Raw genomic sequence first — 21,639 nt, 5'->3', positions numbered from 1 at the left:
TATGTCACTCAGGAATAATGCAGCTTTCTATTGGTGAAAGAATTTTCAAAATCGGTTCAGTAGTTCCAGAGATTACCCCCTACAAACAAACTTAACGACATTACCTCTTTATAATATTAGTATAGATGTAGATTTTGTCCAGAATGTCTATCTACTACTTACCTACTACTTAACAGAAACACGAAATACAAAGTCTGTATTGTTTCAATTAAACAAAAACACAACAAAAAAATCTATAGCTACAATCAAATAAATTGTAAAACAATAATCAAAAACACTTCGCTACGAAGTGTGCTTGTTTCCGACGTGGTGTCGAACACCCCACTTGTAGTTTGCATTTTTGTCCGTTTTCACAAATGAATGGACTGGACCGATCACACCACTATTTCCTTTGTGATCATGATCATTATTAATATGATCGTGATCATCTTCTTCGTCTTCGTAATCATCATAATCATGTTTGGGACGCTCCGGTTTTGGTTTAGGTGGATGTCTTACGTATAGTTCCGGTCGATCTGAAAATAAAATTGTGTTGTAGAATTCTCCTATAGAATCTAAATATATAAAAGGAAAAGCTGACTGTCTCATTAACTTACTGACTGCTCTATTAAGGCATAGGTCAAACTACTGGACAGATCGGGCTGAAATTTGGCATGCAGATAGCTATTATGACGTAGACATCCGCTAAGAAAGAATTTTTGAAAATTCAGTCTGTAAAGGGGTAAAACAGGGGTTTGACAATGCAGTTCACGCGGATTAAGTCGCGGGCATAAACTAGTTAAGATAATATAGAAGAGGAATGAGTGGCCTATCTGTGATAACTGGCAACGTATATCAATCGAGTGCGATTGTTAAGCAACTTTGACCCAAGTCGGTAACTGCATAGGTGCCCGACTTTGGATGTCCAACGGAATTAAGTGTAATGTAAGTGTATTAAGTGTAAGCGTAGAAATTAAAATCTTATTGCTTAAAAAATATAAGATAAAAAAAGAGATATTTACTTAGATCCTATTTATAATACGTAAATGCTTAGATATGTTATAGATTTTTATCTATTTCACTGACTAATGTAAACTTAGCTTATTGCTAAGTAAGTGCATGTTTATTAAAATTTTCGCCATTCTGATGAATTTACTGTATGAAGATCATTAATTAAGAGTGTTAAGGTCAAATTCCATCCCATCTATGTTTCCCAAGTTAAAACGATTCATAGATGGGCTCAGATTATGAAAGAATTGTACTTACCTACTAATGATGAAACTGATAAAAGTTATAGTACCAACTCTTTGAATATCTGGAAATAGAGGATCTATTTCCAGATTTGAGACATTCAAAGATTTTATTGAGATCTGAAACTCATCAATTTTTTTTTTGGCAAATAAGTAACTACTTATCCACGTTGAATTTATAGATTTTTTGTAATAACATCATAGAAGGCATTTGGTAAGAAGATGTTGAGGACTTACTTGGAAGCCTTTGAGGATGAGGTATCGGTGCGAATCTGGTGACTCGTAATTGAGGAACTCTATGTACCGGGAAGAAAGGAAACGACCACCCTGACGCGAGCATGGCCACACTTGCAAGGATTACCTGAAATAAAAAATAAGTATCTGAATCTAAAACTTTAAGAAGAAGAAGAAGAGAATAGAACATTATTAACTTAGTATCTATTGACTAATAAATTACACTAGGTTTAATGATTTTAAGCTTATTTCGTGGTTTAACGATATTGTATAAAACGGGTAAATACCACCATTACAATACAAGTTAAATGCTAGGTTTATAACAACTACTGTTAGAATTTCACTTGACATAGTACAAATTGACGATTTCAGGTCCTTTCGGCCATTATTATTTCCAGCAATGTTATGTAATGTGTAATTATAAGGAAATATTGTTACTAACACACTTAACTCTAGTAAATAATGTTTGTAAAAGTATGGACTCTGGATGTCTGAAATAAAAGACTATTTATTTATTTATTTTATTTTATGTGTTTGATAATATTAGAAATAATCGATTCTACTAATATTAAATGAAGGAAATCACTAATCATCTAAACCACGACCTTACAAGAGTTGTTGCCGCTTACTTGTGACAGTATGAATGCAAGTAGAAATTTTCCACATTAGTGTTGGGGTCTACTTACTCTAGATATACGATAGGTACTTTATGCAATATAATAAACTTATTCTATTATTTTATTTATAAAATTGAAAATTATCTTAGGAACTTATGGGATGTGTCACAAATAAGCAATTATATAATAAGATGAAAAAATTGGCGTAACAAGCTAGTAAAAAGTAAATTTCTCTTTCGTTTCATATGTTTATATCACGTTTGTGTCACGCTGATGCACTGCACCGTGCAACTTAATTGTATCATTAAAATGCATCACATGATTATACTGTGTTTTGACGTTACGTAAAAAATAACAAGAACACAAAATAAATGTAAAATGTTACTAATTAACTTGATCTTACCATCAAAATTGGATTTAAGATAAGTAAGCTCTATAGGAACTGATAAATGGTTATATTTAAACCTTGAAATAGAAAGAAAAAAGTTTCTATTCAGATAAACTTTTACAGTATTCTTTGGAATCGTAAAGTGTTTCTATCACTGGTTCCAAATATCCGGCTTGCAGAGAAGAACCAGTAAAACCCTCGGCGGCACACTAAACATAAAGTGATGCTGCATACCATAATTTGATTAGCATTCAAATATTTGTATGAAAATCGATATTCTCATCATTAGAATCCTTGGCCAGCCTTTGCTTGATACAGCCTTTTGAGGGTCCAGGCTCAATTAGATGTAGGACGAAAAATCGATTGGAATCTAAAGCTACAGTAGTTTTTTACGGTTAAAGAGATCTTTATTCTCAATTAGAATATAGAATTCACTTACATGAGAACTTAAGTAATAAACAACAGGTAGGTTGTTATTCACAAATCAACTGCGACTTTATACAAAATAAAAAACCGGCCAAGTGCGAGTCAGGGTCGCGCAACGAGGGTTCCGTAATTCAGTCGTATTTTTTCACATTTTGCATGATAACTCAAAACTATGATGCATAAAAATAAATAAAAAACAGTTTTAGAATGCACAGGTCAAGACCTTTCATAATAATATGATACCCCATTTGATATAGTTATCTTACTTCGAAAATTGAAAATACTAATTATTAGTTTATGACCACAATTTTTTTGTGTGATGTAACCACAAATTCACGGTTTTCAGATTTTTCCCCTAATGCCAGCTATAAGACCCACCTTACTGCCGTGCATAGATATAGTTAAAGACCTGGACAGTGACATAGGCTACTTATTATCTCGGAAAATTAAAGAGTTCCCACGGGATTTTAAAAAAACCTAATTCCACGCGTACGAAGTTGCGGGCATCAGCTATTCTTTCTATAATTAATTCTTTTTCTTTTATTCCTCCTATTTTTCTTGTAAGCTCTTCTACAGTCACAAGTCAGAACAGTGTCTACGCATTACAGCGTTACGTTGTAACATCGACAAAATTATATCACACATTATTATTAATACCCACAGCAATAGGTAGCTCTGCTCTATAATTTAACGCCAATAACGTTCTGCGGAAACTATTTAGCCTTCATAATTTACGATCTATAGCATGTTGGTACAGTTAGCAAATTCAATAAAATCATAAAAGTACTCATTATCGGAAAATGTCATCATTTACCCACCTACACATTTTCAGAAATATCTAATTCTCTATTTACCTTCTGTTTCTTATTAGTAGGTATGTTCGTTACTTATTTGGTGGAGATAGAGACAAGAGTTCAGTTTACATTTACATTTTAGAATTTACGCTTCGATTGTATCGCACTTGTTAGGTACCAAATTCTTGAACAGAATTCTTTTTTTTTCTGTTCTACTTAGATCTGTGATGCAAAAATTAGATATCATTAGTGCTTATTTCGCTGTAGGCAAACAAGCTAGGTTAACTAGGGTAACGAGATAGCAAGAATCATGCCTAATGGAAAGCAATAATGAGGTCTAGGTTATAGCACATTATTTTGTGGTTAGAGCGTGAAACTATTAAAAATAAGAACAGCTTTACAATTAGTGGCAGCTATACAGATGCAGAACAATTGTAAACTGACATAGTTTTTATGAATAAATTTCATTTCAATAATGATTAATTCGCAAAGGTCTACCTATAGCAGTGGCTGCAATTTTATACACTGACCGTACAAAAATCGTTTATGCTATGTCCAGTCCTACTTCCATTCGCCACAAGTTCGAAAACCAGACCAGAATTTGCGAAACATCACAAGTCACAATTCACATTACACAAAAAAATACTTACCAAAGTGTAGCAATCCATATTATCAGCCTTATTCGGGACAGTAATGGTCGGTGTAAGGTCGAACAGCCTCTTTTAAAGTAGAAAGAAAACAGAACACTTTCTATGCCGATTTTACGCTTTGACGCCCGCGCTCCGGTTCAAGTGATCTGTCTCTATAAATGATTTGTTTAAGATGACAATAAATCTACTATGTAGGTACCTATTTACGAGTCAGTGTTACGAAATCATAGCTGTACAAGTTACATTAGTTTCCCGGAAGTTACAGTAACTTATGGCATAGTAAAATTCTGCTCAAAATCTCACGATCCATCTCCGATTTCTAAGTGATATGAAAATGGTACTTTGCAAACGCTTCAGTACTGAAGTCAGAATGATCCACACCCACAGTCCTTCTCAGCTGACCATAGGTAGGGATTTCAGGTTGGACAGGTTGTGCCATTATGCTCGCAGGATTCTACCACCGATTCGGAAAGCAGACTCTACTGAAAAGAGAGAGTACATAGTTACGTAAAGCTACACTAGGTATCTTGTGGGATGCAGAATGCAAAACCGACTGCTTCCATCACCCGTGTCCAACGACTCTCAGCACTTGTCATCGTTTGGTATCTTCCAAAACTGAATTTTCCACTGGGTAGTCGCTATTCGGGTTGTATGGATAGGAACTGCAACGTCCACGGTTCGTCGATCCTTCGAGATCACAAATTTATTGACACTTTAGCCTTTTTCTCCTCTGTGCTTTAGCTTCACGACTCGTCTTTATAGAGTGAGTCTTTCTACGTTTCTCTCCATCTAAAATTTATTTGACCACGTAGAAACACTTTGCGGGGGCTGTCTATCACCCGAGTGACACTGAGGTTTCTTATAAAGGCCATATACTTATATCATTCAGCCCATATTTTTAGCAACTATGATTAGTGACTTTGAGCCTGAGGTAAGTCAATCTGCCTGCAAATCAATATATTTGGTAGGTAGGTACTCGTCGCTGCTAACTTTATAAAGGAAGAGCAGAGATAGAATGAGTATATTATATTTCTTTAAATAAAAGTTGTACGAAGACCAAATACCTACCTAACATTTAAAATTATACCTACCTATAATCAACTTGAAATTTCGTAATTCATATTTTAAAATCATTGTATCTAACTAACACAGGTGACATAAGTAATTCATATTTATAATAGGTAACTTAATCTAATTAATAATGCAATAAACATGCAGTCATAAAATAAGAAAGGTGTAAGATACATAATCAGAATTATTTATTAAAAAGCAATCATTCGGTTGCATAATGAGATAAAGATAAAAATTCAGTTGCAAATAATATTTTTGCAAGAACAAGATTTTAATTTCAACCCACATGATGGATTGATTAAAGATTTTTGGTACAAGCGATACCTAAGCCTTCGTTAAAAGATTCCGATGGTTCCGGGTTCGATTCCTAATTAGGTCAATCAAACGGTTTTTCGGAGATTTTGAGGAATGTCTACTAGCGTGAGTGTTTCTTACCTAATGGCTAGTTTTGTTACAACAAAACTTATAACTAAAATGACAAGTCTAAATTAAATGTTCATGGGCGGCGGTAATCACTTAACATCAGGTGACCCACCTGCTGGTTTGATTGCAATTTTTATTTAAAAAAAATTGCGTTCCTTTAAATTGTTGTGGCCCTTCTCATTCTGCGAGGAGACCAGTTCCTAGTAGTGGGCATGGTGACGGATAGCGAAGTTCATAATGATGAAATTAAGTATTTTTATGCTCGATATTGGTGAATGGTGATAAACCCACCTGGTTTTAAAGACAGTACATAACATTTCTATGGCCGCTACTTTCTAAAGTAGCTCATTCCATTAATAGACACCATCATTACCTAGGTAAGTAATAGGTACATATTTAGAATAAGGTGCGATAAGATTAAATACCTAACTCTGCTTGTTACGAAGCTACTACTACATCATTATTCTCGCAAGTAGTAGGTACCTAACTACTAAGTCTTAATACACATAATTGAAAGCAAAGGAAGTAAAGAGTATTATAATTCCAAATAATATAATTATTTATAGTGAATACTTTTGCTTTAATGGTGAAGGAAACCATCGTCGTGAGGAAACATAGCTGAGAATTTTCTGTATAATATTCTAAAAGTGAAGTTCTATGCTACTCCGCACTTGGCCAGCGTAGTAGGACTTAATTACTTATTATACATACTTAATTACTTAGGTAGGTACTTGTTAGGTTATACTTTAAAGTAGAGTTTATGTGTTTATATATACCTATATATATATATATATATCTATATATCTATATTATATTTATAGCTGCATTGCGACTCCCCGTCTTACAGTTCTATAAGTTCTTAAGTATGGGTTGCCTGGAAGAGATCACTTTAGTGATAAGGTCGCCCTTTGTTTTTTAAGTGTATCCTGTATTCTTACTCTCTGTAAATCTATTAACAATAAAGTTATTTTAAATTAAATTAAATTAATTAAAGCTATTTTTTGAATCCTTTATAAGTTTTAACCGAGGATTAATTATAATAGTTTTATCAGTTGAAAGTTTATGGTGATTAAAATAACATAAAAACATTAGATTGTCATAGCTGTAGATGCAATTGAAACATTAATTGGTACAAGACCACTTTTGAACAGTGGCTTTGACCTGCATTCGTATTTATAAAGCTGTAAAGAAATGTCTAAAAACATCATATCGATCTGTTATCTCGTTGGTGCCTCCGTGATATTAGTCAATACATACCTACTTATACCTAAGATAAGATAACTATAGAAAAAGATTTTATTAGTAGGTACGTCCAAAATCTCACTGCTTCCGTCAATATTAATTACTAGCTGATCCCCGCGGCTTCGCCCGCTTAGATTTAGGTTTTTAAAGATCCCGTATAGCCTATGTCACTCAGGAATAATGTAGCTTTCTACTGGTGAAAGAATTTTTAAAATCGGTTCAGTAGTTCTAAAGATTACCCCCTACAAACAAACTTAACGACATTACCTCTTTATATAATATAGCTGATCCCCGCGGCTTCGCCCGCGTAGATTTAGGTTTTTAAAGATCCCGTATAGCCTATGTCACTCAGGAATAATGTAGCTTTCTACTGGTGAAAGAATTTTTAAAATCGGTTCAGTAGTTCTAAAGATTACCCCCTACAAACAAACTTAACGACATTACCTCTTTATATAATACTAGCTGATCCCCGCGGCTTCGCCCGCGTAGATTTAGGTTTTTAAAGATCCCGTATAGCCTATGTCACTCAGGAATAATGTAGCTTTCTACTGGTGAAAGAATTTTTAAAATCGGTTCAGTAGTTCTAAAGATTACCCCCTACAAACAAACTTAACGACATTACCTCTTTATATAATACTAGCTGATCCCCGCGGCTTCGCCCGCGTAGATTTAGGTTTTTAAAGATCCCGTATAGCCTATGTCACTCAGGAATAATGTAGCTTTCTACTGGTGAAAGAATTTTTAAAATCGGTTCAGTAGTTCTAAAGATTACCCCCTACAAACAAACTTAACGACATTACCTCTTTATATAATACAACGGGCCGTGCAGCAGAAATCGTAATATTTTAATTTCGCCATAACTTCAAAACCAAACGTCCAATTTTAATCATTCAAAGACCAAATATTATCTCCATAAACTGTTCTTAGTGATGAAATCATTTATTTTGATAAGGATTAATAGCATGAGTAAAATAAACGCGTTTAAATGTAGTCCAAAAAAATTCAAGATTTTTAAATAAAAAAATGGTTGCTGTGCCTCACTCGACATAGATGGGTATAGTGTGTCGCGGACTTTTTTGTAGATATTTATAAGATCTACAATTAATTAGAACATTTTATGGTTCTATCTTTTATAGTTTAGGCAGCGTACGCAAAATAAGTAACTTTTCTGGTTGATTTTTTACACCTTGTGTCCGAAAAACCCAAATATCTTACGGAACCCTATTTTTTTCCAAAATAAAATATAGCCTATGTTACTCGTGGATAATGTAGCTTTCGAATGGTGAAAGAATTTTTAAAATCGGTCCAGTAGTTTTTGAGCCTATTCAGTACAAACAAACAAACAAAGTTTTCCTCTTTATAATATTATAGTGTAGATAGCTGATCCCCGCGGCTTTGCCCGCGTAGATTTAGGTTTTTAAAGATCCCGTATAGCCTATGTCACTCAGGAATAATGTAGCTTTCTACTGGTGAAAGAATTTTTAAAATCGGTTCAGTAGTTCTAAAGATTACCCCCTACAAACAAACTTAACGACATTACCTCTTTATATAATATAGCTGATCCCCGCGGCTTCGCCCGCGTAGATTTAGGTTTTTAAAGATCCCGTATAGCCTATGTCACTCAGGAATAATGTAGCTTTCTACTGGTGAAAGAATTTTTAAAATCGGTTCAGTAGTTCTAAAGATTACCCCCTACAAACAAACTTAACGACATTACCTCTTTATATAATACAACGGGCCGTGCAGCAGAAATCGTAATATTTTAATTTCGCCATAACTTCAAAACCAAACGTCCAATTTTAATCATTCAAAGACCAAATATTATCTCCATAAACTGTTCTTAGTGATGAAATCATTTATTTTGATAAGGATTAATAGCATGAGTAAAATAAACGCGTTTAAATGTAGTCCAAAAAAAATTCAAGATTTTTAAATAAAAAATGGTTGCTGTGCCTCACTCGACATAGATGGGTATAGTGTGTCGCGGACTTTTTTGTAGATATTTATAAGATCTACAATTAATTAGAACATTTTATGGTTCTATCTTTTATAGTTTAGGCAGCGTACGCAAAATAAGTAACTTTTCTGGTTGATTTTTTACACCTTGTGTCCGAAAAACCCAAATATCTTACGGAACCCTATTTTTTTCCAAAATAAAATATAGCCTATGTTACTCGTGGATAATGTAGCTTTCGAATGGTGAAAGAATTTTTAAAATCGGTCCAGTAGTTTTTGAGCCTATTCAGTACAACCAAACAAACAAACAAACAAACAAACAAACAAACAAACAAAGTTTTCCTCTTTATAATATTAGTGTAGACAACGGGCCGTGCAGCAGAAATCGTAATATTTTAATTTCGCCATAACTTCAAAACCAAACGTCCAATTTTAATCATTCAAAGACCAAATATTATCTCCATAAACTGTTCTTAGTGATGAAATCATTTATTTTGATAAGGATTAATAGCATGAGTAAAAAAAACGCGTTTAAATGTAGTCCAAAAAAAATTCAAGATTTTTAAATAAAAAAATGGTTGCTGTGCCTCACTCGACATAGATGGGTATAGTGTGTCACGGACTTTTTTGTAGATATTTATAAGATCTACAATTAATTAGAACATTTTATGGTTCTATCTTTTATAGTTTAGGCAGCGTACGCAAAATAAGTAACTTTTCTGGTTGATTTTTTACACCTTGTGTCCGAAAAACCCAAATATCTTACGGAACCCTATTTTTTTCCAAAATAAAATATAGCCTATGTTACTCGTGGATAATGTAGCTTTCGAATGGTGAAAGAATTTTTAAAATCGGTCCAGTAGTTTTTGAGCCTATTCAGTACAAACAAACAAACAAACAAACAAACAAACAAACAAAGTTTTCCTCTTTATAATATTAGTGTAGATTAATAGGTACTCGCAAACTTTGTGATAATAACAGTATAGGACTGATGTTCTAATCAAAACTTTTCCGATATATGTACCTACCTACCTATAAACATTTATGGTAGGTATTTTGTAGGTAACTAGGTACTAAGTAACCTATAAAATATGATGAGGTCTAGGTTGGAGCACGTTACCTATGAGAAAAAAGAGCCCTAAACGCTACATGACACTACTCAGTGATTAAAAACCAGCCTAATTTTTTTGCAATAGTATAAAAATGACGCAATTATTCTAATTAGGTAGGTACCTAGTTTACCATAAAAATTAAATTAAATCCAAATCGTGCAGAATAAAAGACTGATTATAATTTATCTGATAATTATGAACTCAATACATTCAGTCAAAATGTTAACTTCGCCAACCAAAGGTCACATGAATGATATTATTAAACTTTTGTGATAGTTGCTTTATGTAAGAAATAAATAAAAGTGTTCCAATAACTTGCAAAGTAAGTTTGCAATGCTTAAGTAAGAGTAGGTAGGTACGTATTGTAAGATATTATTTAAATATTGGTACTTATATTATTATGTCTTTATTTGGAGACTTTGATAAATAAGTTTACACAACAGGCGACTTAACTTTATAATACCTAATGCGTATTTCAAAGGCGTGGAATAAGAAGACCAAGGACATACTTTATAAGACAGATAAGGAGGACGGTAGTACAGATTGGTTCACAAGATAAAATAAAGATATCAGGGGGTAGTACAGATGGATTCACAAGATAAAACAAAGATATCAGGAGGGAGTACACATTGGTTCACAAGATAAAATAAAGATATCAGGAGGTAGTACATATTGGATCACAAGATACATGTCACACGTCTGCCATATACATTGCATTGCACCGAAAATACGCGAGATTTCTGCCTAAAAGTTATTTTAATAATATGATAGTTTTAGGAATTGAACTCTCATCGCAAAGCTTCCGAACCTTCAAAAGCCGTGAAAAACCATGGAACTAATCATGCTCGAATGATGGCGGTCACGTAACATTGGATAGGTAATTGCTGCTTCCTGGTAAAAACTATGAACACAGAAATCATTTTTTCTATTTGTTAGGCCTCTTAATGCAATTTCGTTCGCTTGTTTTTATTGAAAAGTTAAGACAGGTTTTCGCTTGATTACGATGTGATTTTGTGATTTGATTTTTAAATAAGTAAGTTCGAAAAAATATTTTAAGCTTGAGAACATTTTTCAAAATCTATCTACTTACCTACTTACTCTAATCTATGTCAAATTAAACAACGAAAGAAAGTTTGTTCTAACAAGAAAATTAAAAGTTAAAACAAATCTAACCGCAAAACCTATTTACTTTGATAGATCTTATAGTTGGCATTAAATTTATCTTGACTCTAGGTGATGAATGGGTTAAAATTGAATTAATGTAATTGTATTTAATGTGCATTTACTTAATAGAGAAAGTGAAAAATAAAACCATATTTGGTACAGTAATACCTATAGGTACATAGGTAAAAAATTAATCCAAAGCCAAGTGGTTAGGATTACTATAAGAAGGACGATAAGTAGATACCTACAGCTCTTAGGATTCAACAAAACAATCAACTATTGTTAAGTTAATGTAGAAAGTATGTCAGTACGACGAAGGTTAAATAATAAATTATACAATTTAAATTCAAATATACAAATTGGGCAACATGCAGAACTACAAAGGGTTATATAAAATAGTTATCGTAAAAGTCCGTGCTTTGATTAATATAAGTTTCAATATTTCTAAAGCTGGTCAGTATAAATTGTTGCATGTTTATTATATACTAGCTGACCTGCCCCGGCTTCGCTTGGGTGGAGTTTAGAAAACTGAGGGGGAGATTGAATTAAATTTTCTCTCCGTAAGAACCATCCTCGTACTTCAAGGAATATTATAAAAAAAGAATTAGCGAAATCGGTTCAGCTGTTCTCGAGATTTACATTTGAGAGCAACACATTTAGTGATTCAGTTTTATATTATAGAATATAATTATGTATAATTATTACTTGCATTTAGAAAGTTGGCTCGATATTTAATAACTTCTACTCTGGCTACGTCCGTATGGAATTTTTCTTTATTTTCCGAATTCTAGTTACCTACCAATCTATAGTCCGCCACAGGTCGACCTGTGTGATTGCCACCTCGAGGTGGCAATCACACAGTGTCGCCGCGCTAACCCGGTGCGGGCAAGCGCGAGTGGCGTGCGGGTTTTTGAATAAGGCCAGAAGTTCTTCTGGTTGGTAATTGTTTGTAGAATTGTGTTTCGTCAGTAAATTTTCTACACCCAGCAGGTAAGATATTACTTTACAAAAAAAATGTTTAAGCATTGCACAGACGCCTATTTAGTGAACAAGACGATGTTTGTTTTGGCAATTGCAGTGTTTTGTAACTACTCACACTTTGCTCTGATGAATAGGCTCTGGTGAACGCTGGGCTAGTGTGGTCTGCCAATCCGCGCTAGACCAGCGTGGTGGACTATCGCCAGTCCCTTCTCACACTGAAAAAAACTGGCTAAGTGCGAGTCAGGCTCGTGGAACGAGAGTTCCGTACTACAGTTGTATATTAATTCAAAAACTAAGATGCATAAAAATAAATAAAAATCTGTTTAAGAATGCACAGGTGAAGCCCTTTCATATGATACCCCGCTTGATATTGCTATATCTTACTCTAAAATTGAATACCTATACTAGTTTTTAGTTCATGACCACAATTTAATTTTTTTGTGTGATGTAACCACAAATTCACGGTTCTCAAGACAGACAGACAGACAACGAAGTTATCCAATAAGGGTTTCGTTTTTCCTTTTGAGGTATGGAACCCTAAAAAGACCCGTGCTCTGTATTGAGCTGGCTATGGGTTGATCATGATGATAATGATGATGAACGATGAAAGTACACCAAGGAGGTAGATAAACCTTCTGAAATCAGCGCAATCAGCACCGAGCTCGTGAATTTATTACATATTGACTGAATTTATGACATCTACTCAACGCAGTCTTGAACTTACCGCTACACTCTACAGTTTACAACAAACTATGTATTAGATTTAGTGAGATGACTGCAGACAGGCACTGCAGAAGAACTACCATGCCAATAATTTCAGTCAAAAGTTTTCAGGTCATACTAATAATTATACCTACAGTCAAAATTTCCAATGTTTTGATTTTTTCAGTTTTCAGGTCAATCAAAAAACGCTTTGTAGGTAGGCACCTATTCATTTTCTTTTATAATTAGGCCTATTCTGTGAAAATAAAAGCATATCGCAGTAATTTTAATGAAAGAGTTACCAATCACCGACATCGATGGCATTCAACGCGCTCTATAAAACGATCTAGCGTTGTCCATTCAGCTCACCCACTGTCAAAACCTCAAGATGTCACAACGTCGGCCGGACCCAACGGTATAACAAAACTGTCTATTTACAAACACACAATATCTTCAGAAAAAGTGCAATAAGTAGATTCAGAAGTGGTTAAAGTGAAAGTGGTTGTTTGGAATACTCTTCCGAGATCAGTGTTTCCTAAAACAAAAGTGAATAGGCACCTTGTAGGCAAACGCATCCCATCGGCCTCATCATCACTTACTATCACGTGTGATCGTGGTGATACCTATGTATGCGTGAATAAAGTGATTACTCTATAGCCTTTTAATATATCGCAAAGTCGACGGGACCCACCGGTATATCAAAACTGTTTATTTACAAACATGCAATAGTTTCAGCAAAAGTAAAATAAGTAAAAGTAGATGCAAAGTGAAAGTGAATGTTCGAGTTAAGTTTAATAGTATTTACGTGCGGAGGACTTTTTTTGTACACTGTAAAGGCAAAGGTAAAAATTTGATTAGGGGAGTGGATTGAATTAAAAAAAATACTTGGCTGTGAAGTGGTGCTTTTACTTACAACTGCTCGTACACTCTTCTCGAGATAAATCGTAAGTCGACTGCACCCAACGGTATATCGAAACTGTTTATTTACAGTAGTTTCAGAAAAAATCCAATAAGTAAATTCAGAATTAGTGATCAAAGTGAAAGTGACTATTAGAGTTATGTCTACGAGATTAGAAGGTAGAGAGAATTTGAATTCTCTAAAAAACCGAATATCGAATCTGTTTATTTACAAACGTAGGTACAGAATACGTGCCATAAGTAACTATATTCTGAAGTGACTAAAGTGAAAGTGAATGTCTTAAAGTGTTTGTAGGTAAATTGTGCCGTTATCAATCTACTGTTTGTGTTTCGATTAGCTACGCTTTTGCCTATAAATATATTATGATAATCAAATTATTATATTCTGGTTTTTTGTAAGGAAAAAGCTTTGGGGCTTTCTTATAATCTCATTGATATAATTCCAATTATATAATTCCAATCGCATTGATATAATTCCAATTATATCAATGAGAATAGTTTTCTTATTAGGCCGCGATTACACCTGTAAGTTCTAGCTTATGTAAATAATTGACAACAAATTTACAAGGTAAATGACACTTAAAAGAGTGTTTAGGTACATTAGTTTTTCATGTAAGCCACTTATGTGTATTATGTTCAAAATAAATTATTCTTATTCTTATTCTCTTACTCTTATGTCAGTAAAACTTACAGGTTTAATTGCGGCCTTAGAAATCTTTACTACTTGTACTTTATACCCGTAGATTTTTATTCTAGTAGGTAAGGGGTGTCTCAATGAGAATTCGAATTTTCAATTAATACCTAGTCTGTGTATTCTATGCATATAGTGAACAGGTGATCGTCAGAGTACATCAGTCAAATTTTGGTGTCAGTGCTTACTGTCTGCAGTTTCCTAACACAAGTTTCTAACCATATTGATAACAAACATTGCTTTCCGTTTCTTTTAGAAATGGGTCTGGTGTGTCTTGGTCCTAAGCTCTGGGCCAGCTTGGAGCCCTGTAAGCAGTGTCACTGTTCGCAGTCCAGAGAAGATCCCGTCAACGATTGAAACACAGGCGAAATTTTTTCAGTAAGGTCTATTTTTTTTATGTACCTACTTAAAGATATTATTCAATGTAGATTTTCAGATTCGAATTTTAAATAAAATGGCTTTAGCCGTTCCGAAGATTAGCCCGTTCAAACAGACAGACAGACAGACAAAATTTTTTAAATTTAAATATTTAGTTATGGTACAGTTCAAATAACCATATGAGCTTAATATGAGGTAAGTAGTTATTTCGAAATTACAGACGGACACTTCAATTTTATTTATTAGTATAGAGTATAGATTATAATTTAGGTAGATATCAATCTGAAAATTGACAAAAAACTTACCCAGTCGAAGAAATCGTACTTCAATAGAATTTCTACGGTATGTACCCAATATTAAAAATTAACAATAGAGTCGGAGACAACAATTATTGTTTTGTATAGGCTACTTTTGCCAAAAGACTGCAGACGTAACCTAATTTCACGTAGGGTACCTACTTCATATAATTTATTATATTTTCCACTATTCTTTACCTACTAATACCATGGCCATCAGATATATTTATGACGATCTGCCTGACAAAGTATCTTTTTTCCAGCTTACCAGTTGTGGGTTCTATTTAGGTACTTAGTCTAGTTTAGGAATTCAAGTTCGGTATTGCCGATAATATCGACAGGTCATTGATGAATTCGATGGGTCCATGCCAAGTCATAGCTATCAATTCCAGTTCATCTACACCGTTTTCATCTAGAATCTAGATCATTACCCACTTACCAAAAGACCGCAGTCTAAAACTGAAACAAAAAACCGGCCAGTTGCGAGTCAGACTAGCGAACCGCAGGGTTCCGCACTCGGGTATTTTTTAGACATTTTGCACGATAAATCAAAAATTATTATGCATAAAAATAAATAAAAGTCTACTTACTTTAGAATATACAGGTACTTTATCGTAGTTGTAGGTGTAGTTATCTTACTTTGAAAATTGAGAATACCGATTATTTGTTCATTAACTTGTAATTTTTTTGTACGAGTACAAATCCACGGCTTTCAGATTTATTCCTTTACTTGTGCTATAAGACCTAACTACCTGCCAAATTTCATGATTCTAGGTCAACTGGACTAGGTCAACCTTATAGGTTTTCGTGACAGAGGCGACAGACAGACGGATAGACAGACAAAGAAGTGATCTTATAAGGGTTCCTTTTTTCATTTTGAGGTACGGAACCCTAAAAATAGTACAACCTCGAAGTGTAGACGATAAAATTTGCTTTATAGGGATTTTTTCTCAGTACAGTTGAGTCCATACAAGATAGAGTTCGGCCACGTCTGCGAGGACCCTCACACGTGGGAGCAGCGCTATGAGAAGAAGGACTTTAAGAACCACAGGGATATGGGAAAAGTAAAAGTTTCATTTTTGCCTCCATTGCGCTTTTATCTCTTAACTAGGGATGCAAATTGCAAACGTCGCGTCGTTAGAAAAACATCGATGTGTGTAAAAATCTTTGCTGAAAATAACGTTGTTTTTATATTGAAATTTAAATATTTTTAAAATATTTCAGTAAACGTAAGGCATTTATTGTTAATCTAACAAATGTTACTCAAATAATTACCTACTTATTTTGTAATAAGTTAAATTCACTTACAAAATTACAACACATAAATAAACAAAATTAATCTCCGTATTTCCATAATATTAAAAAATCAACTTACTTAATAGATCAAACTCCTAAGAGACGAGGCTACTATGAACAAATGCAGATGTCATACCTACACAAAATAAAAAAAAACAAATAAGTACCTAGGTACATATTTAAATAATCAAACTAAGTAAAACATACACTATGTATGTATGTACTTATGTTACGCTGCGTTGCTTTTTTATTCACACTATCGACATCGATGTTCTCTGACAAAAATATCGTTTTACAAACATCGATGTATTGTTTGCATCCCTACTCTTAACCTGTCTATGTTTCTTTCTCTGTCGCGCTTCGCTTGGCTTGGCTGAAGGTACAGGCATTTGCCCACATCAGAAGACTTCGATCAAGGACACCGGCTTGGCAACGATCGCCACTTCATAGAAAGGCATGAGAGATCCAGACCAGCTGCAGGACTGTTCTCTGCTAAAGTACGCTGCTTCTGCTTTTATAATATGTTCTGGATTTACTTAGTTATTAATTGAGCAAAATGGGTCGCATTAATCATGACTGATATTTGCATAGTGGATCTATCCAAATATTTTCATGCAAATATCCGTAGGTAATTGTATAAGGCGGTAGGTTTAATTTAATTTAATTAATTTATTTATTCTTAAATTTACACATGAACATAAACACTAGGGAAACGGTAGGTAATAGCGGCGCCCACCTCCGGATTTAGATATTTATTATCCATCAGATAAATGATTATGATTATGGTTAAAAGAGTCTATGGCAAATCTGGCAGCAAAACTTGTCGTCTATTGGACCCCTAAGATTTCAATAGGTAAATTAACTCTCCACTAAATTTAGTTGTTTTCTGTCGAATTTTAATGAATGTAACTAAACAGTCCATTTGTTCAAAATTTAGTGACGAGTTGTTGATTTAAAACTAAGTAATTCAAGTTTTTTAACGTACCTACGGCATACCTAATTTGGGCAAGTTTACTTTTCATTCATCTTCTGTTTATAATAAACTATTCCGATGACTAGGAACCTCAATCGAAAGATTACAATAACATCTATAGGTACCTACTTGTCTGCATAATTTTACCATCTAGACTTAGTAGACTTACTTATCTTAATATTATATAAAAGGAAAAGGTGACTGACTGACTGACTGACTGACTGATCTATCAACGCACAGCTCAAACTACTGGACGGATCGGGCTGAAATTTGGCACGCAGATAGCTATTATGACGTAGACATCCGCTAAGAAAGGATTTTTGAAATTTCAACCGCTAAAGGGGTGAAATAGGGATTTGAAATTTGTGTATTCCACGCGGACGAAGTCGCGAGCATAAGCTAGTTGTCTAATATGATGCTAATATGCATGTTCTTTCTACGTATTTAACATTACCATTAACGGTGTCTTCAATTGTCAAACTTTGTATTGAATTTTTATCATTTTGACCAATTAAGCTACAAAATAACATATAAACATAATTTCATATTCTTCAAACAGGTACGATGGGGTGATAAGAAAGGTGGATACGGGGAGCACTATTGGGATTTGAATCATGCAGGTCACGCTGGAAAACAAGAAGAAGAAGATGAATATTATGATGATGATGATGATTATAGTGAAGAGCTACAAGATTATCCAGACACCGAAGAAAAAGCTAACAATGAACGTGAAGAATATTATCCAGATGCATCTGAATACGAGAGAAGTGCGAGACCTAAGAGAGAAAACTCTAAATTCGAAATTCAAGCACAGAAAGGTGAAAGAAACTATGAAGAAAAACAACGGCCTAAACTATTTAGAGCAAATGCTGAACCAACTCAAATTGAAAGACATAATATAGATAGTCAAGATAATTTTGATGTAGATTTAATGAAAATGTCTTTAAAAGGTAACACGCAAAGGCATGCACGTGAATATTATCATGAAAAAACTTACCAACCGAGTGAGAAAAATCACATTGTTTTAGTTGTTAATCACAATGTAAAAAATAATTACGATGGTCCTGGTGACAGACATCTTAATAAACAAGTTACTCCTGCGTCTGTACCCAGGCTCTTTTTGGAGTCTTCTACAGGTCGTGTTATTGATAGAGCCACGGGGCAAGCGTATGTTTTGCAACCAGTATATCATGATAGAAAATATAATTAATTTATTAAAATAAGTACCTATAAGGCAAGAAACTATTTATTAAACATATATTTTGTATATTATGAGTTTTATTTTTACAACAAAAGAAAAACACACTATGGCTAGATGATTAGACGGAATTCCGATTTCCGATGTAGTGAGAATTTTTCCGAATATGGATACAAGCGGCAGAAAACTAGACTGTGGAAATCCCTTCGAGACACCAGCTATTTCGAGTACGTAAGTATTGTATGTCCAACGTTAAAGATATAGGCGACCTGTGAGATTTTGCTATATGGACCAATAGGGAAAGAAAGGGGAAAAGAATATTATTTTCAGTCAGTAAAGGAGATCAAAACAAAAAAAGCTTGTAAACATTGACTTATAATATTATATAGTTTTTGTAAAGCTAACGTGCTTGTTGCTTGCCTTTAGACCGTGATTTGATATAGAAGTTTTAGGACTATCTATTTACTAAAAATACCTTTTTATATTTAATAATCTACGTAACCTACTTAAAACTTTCTTAATGTTGAAGATAATGTATATTAGATTTGCTAGATTTCACTAGGTAGGCTATTAGATTTACTAGAGTTTACTAAGGAGGTAGGGTTCATTATTATTTTAATATACTTATTACAAAATTCAATTTTCTTAATTAGCGTACCTAACCAAAGCAGTTGTCAACTGAACTGACCTTTATTGTAGGTAATAATAATTGTAATTAGTCAAGGACGCACAAATAACGCAATAGTTACGACTAAACTATCTAATCTTTACAAAATAATATACCTAACTTGAGTTTATTTGTTTATTTCCCATCAAAATATTATTATCAACAAACAACAGTGATGCAAAACTTAGTAGATGTAACTACTTAATTTTGATAGGCGTTATAAAAATAAGTAGGTCAGTACGCGGCAGAAAATAATGTACATCGTAACATCGACCTTGTTTTGTAGAGCATTGTCCTTGTCGTTGAGACAGACAAAACGTCACATAGGAATGAGTGACAGAGACAACGCTCTACAAAGCCGAAATCTCATTCTAAAGGTTGCACATTATTTTCTGCCGCGTACTGTAAGGACTTGCAGTCTGCACGCGAGAGCTTGAGAATTTAAAATTTTTTTACAAAAAAAATAAAAACCGACTTCGTTACATAAACACTAAAAATTGAAAAATAATTTAATTTATTACCGAATATATTATGTATACAAGAGTTTATATAGTTCCATAATAATACTTTTTGGTGCCGGTGCCAATTAGCTTTAGCTGCGCGAATCGTCTGGACTTCATATTTTTATGGGACTCCACAATGGCACCTCATTGGCACCGACCCCAAAAAATATTATTATGGAACTATATTAACTCTTGTATACATAATATATTCGGTAATAAATTAAATTATTTTTCAATTTTTAGTGTTTATGTAACGAAGTCGGTTTTTATTTTTTTTTGTAAAAAAAATTTATTTCACAATTTTTAGTGGCCCCATGGAATTATGCTATGACTGGTTAAAAATCTACTGTTTATCAAGCTATTACACTGATCGCGAACAATTTACTCTTATCCGTTGAGGAGTTCCAGTATCTATCATCGAAGATGTTCATCAGATCTTTACCAAATTGAAATGGGACCAACTTTGAAGTATACCCTTTTAAACAAAAAAAGAATTTTCAAAATCGGTCCAGGCGTTTTTGAGTAATCGGGGAACATACATAAAAAAAAAAAAAAAAAAGATTCCGACGAATTGAGAACCTCCTCCTTTTTTTGAAGTCGGTTAAAAATGCGACTGTCGTCAGCAGCGTCACGCGAGATGTGAAATGCATTAGTTGAGGTCACGTCAATGCCGACCTCTGATGTCTTTCTTGCATTTTTTCGATGCTCTCTATACCTACTACTGAATTTTTCTTTTTACGTCAGACTTATTTTCAGTATTTTATATGCGTTAAGTACGCTTCTTTTGACTCTTAACTCTTGATTTTTGACCCTCTGTGGATCGTATCGTGGTATAATATTCACCGTTAGACAAGATTTTCAGAGAGCCCCTGTCCTTTCCTATCCTACTGTAATGTTTTAAATGCGAAAGTGTGTTTGTTTGTTTTTTGGTATGTTAGGTATTTAAACACGCCACAACGAAGCAATGCATTGATGTGTTTTTACCTGGAAAGTGCAGTAGTAGTACACAGACTACTTACTTACTATCGCACAAAAATTTTAGGAAACCAAAATCCACGCGGATGAAATAAAATTATCATGTACCTACTTATCTGCTAAAACAAAGCTTTCAATTGATAATGCAGATAGGTAGGAATTGATGCTAAAAATAATAATGTGATAATAATAATAATGTGTGTAAATAGTAATGTGAGAGTTCGTGCTAACTATCAAATTTCTTTCTCTACTGATACTTTGGCATTTCCTGATAACCTCTATTAGTTTTTTACTTTCAAGAAATTATTTTATAATATAACATTCCATTTCTCGATCTTTTGTAAATAGCAATGATTGATAAAAAGGCATTTTCAGTAGGTCATTCGAGATCGAGAGCAATGTTGCTGTTACGTCACGCCTTCAAAATAAAAGTAGTCCAATGCAAAAAGTATGTACCTAGGTAGACCGTACGAGAAAAAGTCACAAAGCTAAAAGGCGACTAGGTAGGTTGCATTTACTGAATGAAGAACTTATAGTTTATAGAGATACCACCAAAGATTAATAATATTTTCTTATAACACTGGGTAGGTATATTTTGTACGTAATAAGAAATATGATTACAATATATATTCTGCCTTTTAGCCTACTGCTTCCCACCTCTTTCTTCAGGTTTGCACTCCGTAAGGTCCTACTGCGCAATTTTCTCTACTCTAGATCACGTCTGTCCCAGCTGCATCTGCAGGTGTGATGATAGT

At 33.8% G+C, this 21,639-nt stretch overlaps 2 protein-coding genes across 3 annotated transcripts; one reads left to right on the top strand and one right to left on the bottom strand.

The window, feature by feature from the left end:
• Positions 1-260: 260 nt before the first annotated feature.
• LOC138402393 (uncharacterized) lies at positions 261-4,453 on the bottom strand. Its single transcript, XM_069498695.1, has 3 exons — positions 4,339-4,453; positions 1,467-1,590; positions 261-515 (listed from the first exon to the last, which is right to left on the bottom strand). The coding sequence occupies exons 1-3, from the start codon at positions 4,354-4,356 to the stop codon at positions 283-285; spliced, it is 375 nt and encodes a 124-aa protein (XP_069354796.1). The 5' UTR covers positions 4,357-4,453; the 3' UTR covers positions 261-282.
• Positions 4,454-13,372: 8,919 nt separating this feature from the next.
• On the top strand, positions 13,373-18,760 carry LOC117982595 (uncharacterized). Of its 2 annotated transcripts, none has more exons than XM_069498586.1 (4): positions 13,373-13,404; positions 14,855-14,976; positions 16,948-17,065; positions 18,101-18,760. In XM_069498586.1, exons 1-4 carry the CDS (start codon positions 13,378-13,380, stop codon positions 18,749-18,751), a joined length of 918 nt encoding a protein of 305 aa, XP_069354687.1. In that variant the 5' UTR covers positions 13,373-13,377; the 3' UTR covers positions 18,752-18,760. The 2 variants fall into 2 exon arrangements, with proteins under 2 accessions (XP_069354687.1, XP_069354686.1); XM_069498585.1 differs by lacking the exon at positions 16,948-17,065 and adding an exon at positions 16,213-16,336.
• Positions 18,761-21,639: the final 2,879 nt, after the last annotated feature.

Source organism: Maniola hyperantus, chromosome 5 (genome assembly GCF_902806685.2).
Source record: "Maniola hyperantus chromosome 5, iAphHyp1.2, whole genome shotgun sequence".
Lineage (NCBI taxonomy): Eukaryota > Metazoa > Arthropoda > Insecta > Lepidoptera > Nymphalidae > Maniola > Maniola hyperantus.
The sequence above is the reverse complement of the archived record's forward strand: the minus strand, read 5'-3'. Positions and strand labels throughout refer to the sequence as shown.